Source organism: Charadrius vociferus, unplaced genomic scaffold (genome assembly GCF_000708025.1).
Source record: "Charadrius vociferus isolate BGI_N301 unplaced genomic scaffold, ASM70802v2 scaffold472, whole genome shotgun sequence".
NCBI classification, from domain to species: domain Eukaryota; kingdom Metazoa; phylum Chordata; class Aves; order Charadriiformes; family Charadriidae; genus Charadrius; species Charadrius vociferus.
Genome location: NW_009647735.1, coordinates 7,411,306 through 7,413,331, shown reverse-complemented (window position 1 = coordinate 7,413,331; position 2,026 = coordinate 7,411,306). Strand labels below are relative to the sequence as shown.

Below are 2,026 nucleotides of genomic sequence, written 5' to 3'. Positions count from 1 at the left end.
GCTGTTGGAGCGGGGCCAGAGGAGGCCCTGGAGATGCTGGGAGGGCTGGAGCCCCTCTGCTGGGAGGACAGGCTGGGAGAGTTGGGGGGGGTCAGCCTGGAGAAGAGAAGGCGAAAAAGGGGAGACCTCAGAGCCCCTTCCAGTGCCTAAAGGGGCTCCAGGAGAGCTGGGGAGGGACTCTGGATCAGGGAGGGGAGCCGTGGGACGAGGGGGAATGGTTTTACACTGAAAGAGGGGAAACTCCGATTAGACATTAGGAAGAAATTCTTTGCTGTGCGGGCGGTGATCCCCTGGGGCAGGTTGCCCCGAGAAGCTGTGGCTGCCCCATCCCTGGAGGTGTTCAAGGCCAGGTTGGACGGGGCTTGGAGCAACCTGGGCTGGGGGGAGGTGGCCCTGCCCAGGGCAGGGGGGTGGGATGAGATGGTCTTCAAGGTGCCTTCCAACCCAAACCATTCCATGATTCTATGATTTCCTGGTGGAAAGACCTCCTGCCTGCATTTGGAGTCATCCAGCCCTCCCTCAGACTGCAGTCAAAAGTATGCTACGAACGAGCCTCCAGCACAGATGTCCTGGGCTGAAGCCCGGCCGCAGGGTTCCCGTGGTTTCTTGCTAGCGTGCTTTCATCTAAACATTGCCTGAAATAAACAGAGGCTGTGTTAACTACGTTGTTGCCTAAAACAAGCTGCTTGGCTTATTAAAATAACTAAAATATGAAATTTATTAAAATACGTAAAATAAGCTGCTCGAGAGCACTTCCCGTGCACAGCCCATCTCCCAGAGGTCCTTTTACACCCATGTAGCTGTAGGAGTTTGCTGCACAACGTGGACATCTGTCCGCTCCTGTGCTCCCAGAGAGCATTTAATTTCCAGTAAGCCAGCAGAGGAAGGTGGCTGCCACCAGTCACGTTAATTTTGGTGGGGTTTGCGCCGAAATGTGTCACCCAGAAGCTTCTGGGTTGCCCAGGTCTCTCGTTGATGCAAGTGCTGCAAGAGTTTTTTTCGGCCATGGAGAAAACGTGCCTCTCGCTGGTGCTGGCTGCAGAGTGAAGGGATCTGATTTCCATACCTGGCCTTGGCCCCGCTCTTCATTCTGCTTCGGGATGGCGGGTGACTGCTCCGGGGTGAGAAGAGCACCGCGTGCGGCCAAAGGAGATGGGTGGGAGGAGTAAAAGGAGGTCAGCCTGGGCTTTCCCCTGTCCTCGAGCACAGGGTTTTCGGTGCCAGGTGACGACGTCTCTGATAAAGGCTGGCGGTCCCCCTGGCGCGGCGGCAGGGATGGTTGGGCTAGCGGCTCTCACGGCGGCGCTGCAGCAAGCACAGAGCTGTCGTCGTGGTAAAACAAAACTCCTGGGCTTTTACCGTTCGCCGCGGGAAAAGTCAGCAACTCCGTCAGGCCGCCTTGTTCAAGTTGAGCTTGAAAAAGAGCTGTTTCAAACCAGAAAAAAAAAAAAAAAAAGAAAAAAAAAAGAAAACTTCCTTCTTGATAGTTACATTGCTGACATTGCTCAGGCTTCATCCTTTGTGTCAGGACAGGTTCAAACCAAAATGATCTCCTTTGGGCGGGTCTCTGGGTTTCAGGTGTGCCTTCCTCCCCATCCACACCGCTTCTCACGGCTCTCTTGTGTCCTCAGAGCGGGAAGAAGAGGCAGCCCAGAGCTCCGAGCTGGGGCTGGGGGCAAGGTGGGCACTCCACGTGCCGGGTCACGGCAGCGGGGCTTGGGCTACCTAAAGCCAAGGGCATTGAGCCCCACGGCACGATGATGAAGCACAGACACAGTGCTTCAGGTCTGGCAGCACTGAGCCCACGCCAGCTGCTCTGCTTCGGCGACGGGATCTGCCTTTGCTTGTTTTCTGCCATTTTAGGATAATCCTTCTTTGAATTTCTGCGGGCCCTTAGGCTAGCCGGACCTTGGCGGCACGCTGGCGCTCGGTAAATCCCATCGGGCAGGGCTTCGGTGTGCCTTTCGGGACGCGTAGTGCCAAGCGCCAGCCTCTCCGCTGTGTTGTGACAGACGCCGTCGCCTGT

The 2,026-nt window shown here is 56.3% G+C and overlaps 1 protein-coding gene across 1 annotated transcript in view; it reads left to right on the top strand.

Annotated features, from left to right (window-relative positions):
- Positions 1-1,100: 1,100 nt before the first annotated feature.
- The window catches only part of HPRT1 (hypoxanthine phosphoribosyltransferase 1), a 24,366-nt gene continuing 23,440 nt past the window's right edge, over positions 1,101-2,026 (top strand). Inside the window, exons 1-2 of the mRNA XM_009881794.1 lie at positions 1,101-1,121; positions 1,898-2,024. Coding sequence (XP_009880096.1) covers positions 1,101-1,121; positions 1,898-2,024 — 148 coding nt within the window. The remainder of the gene's footprint in view (positions 1,122-1,897; positions 2,025-2,026) is intronic.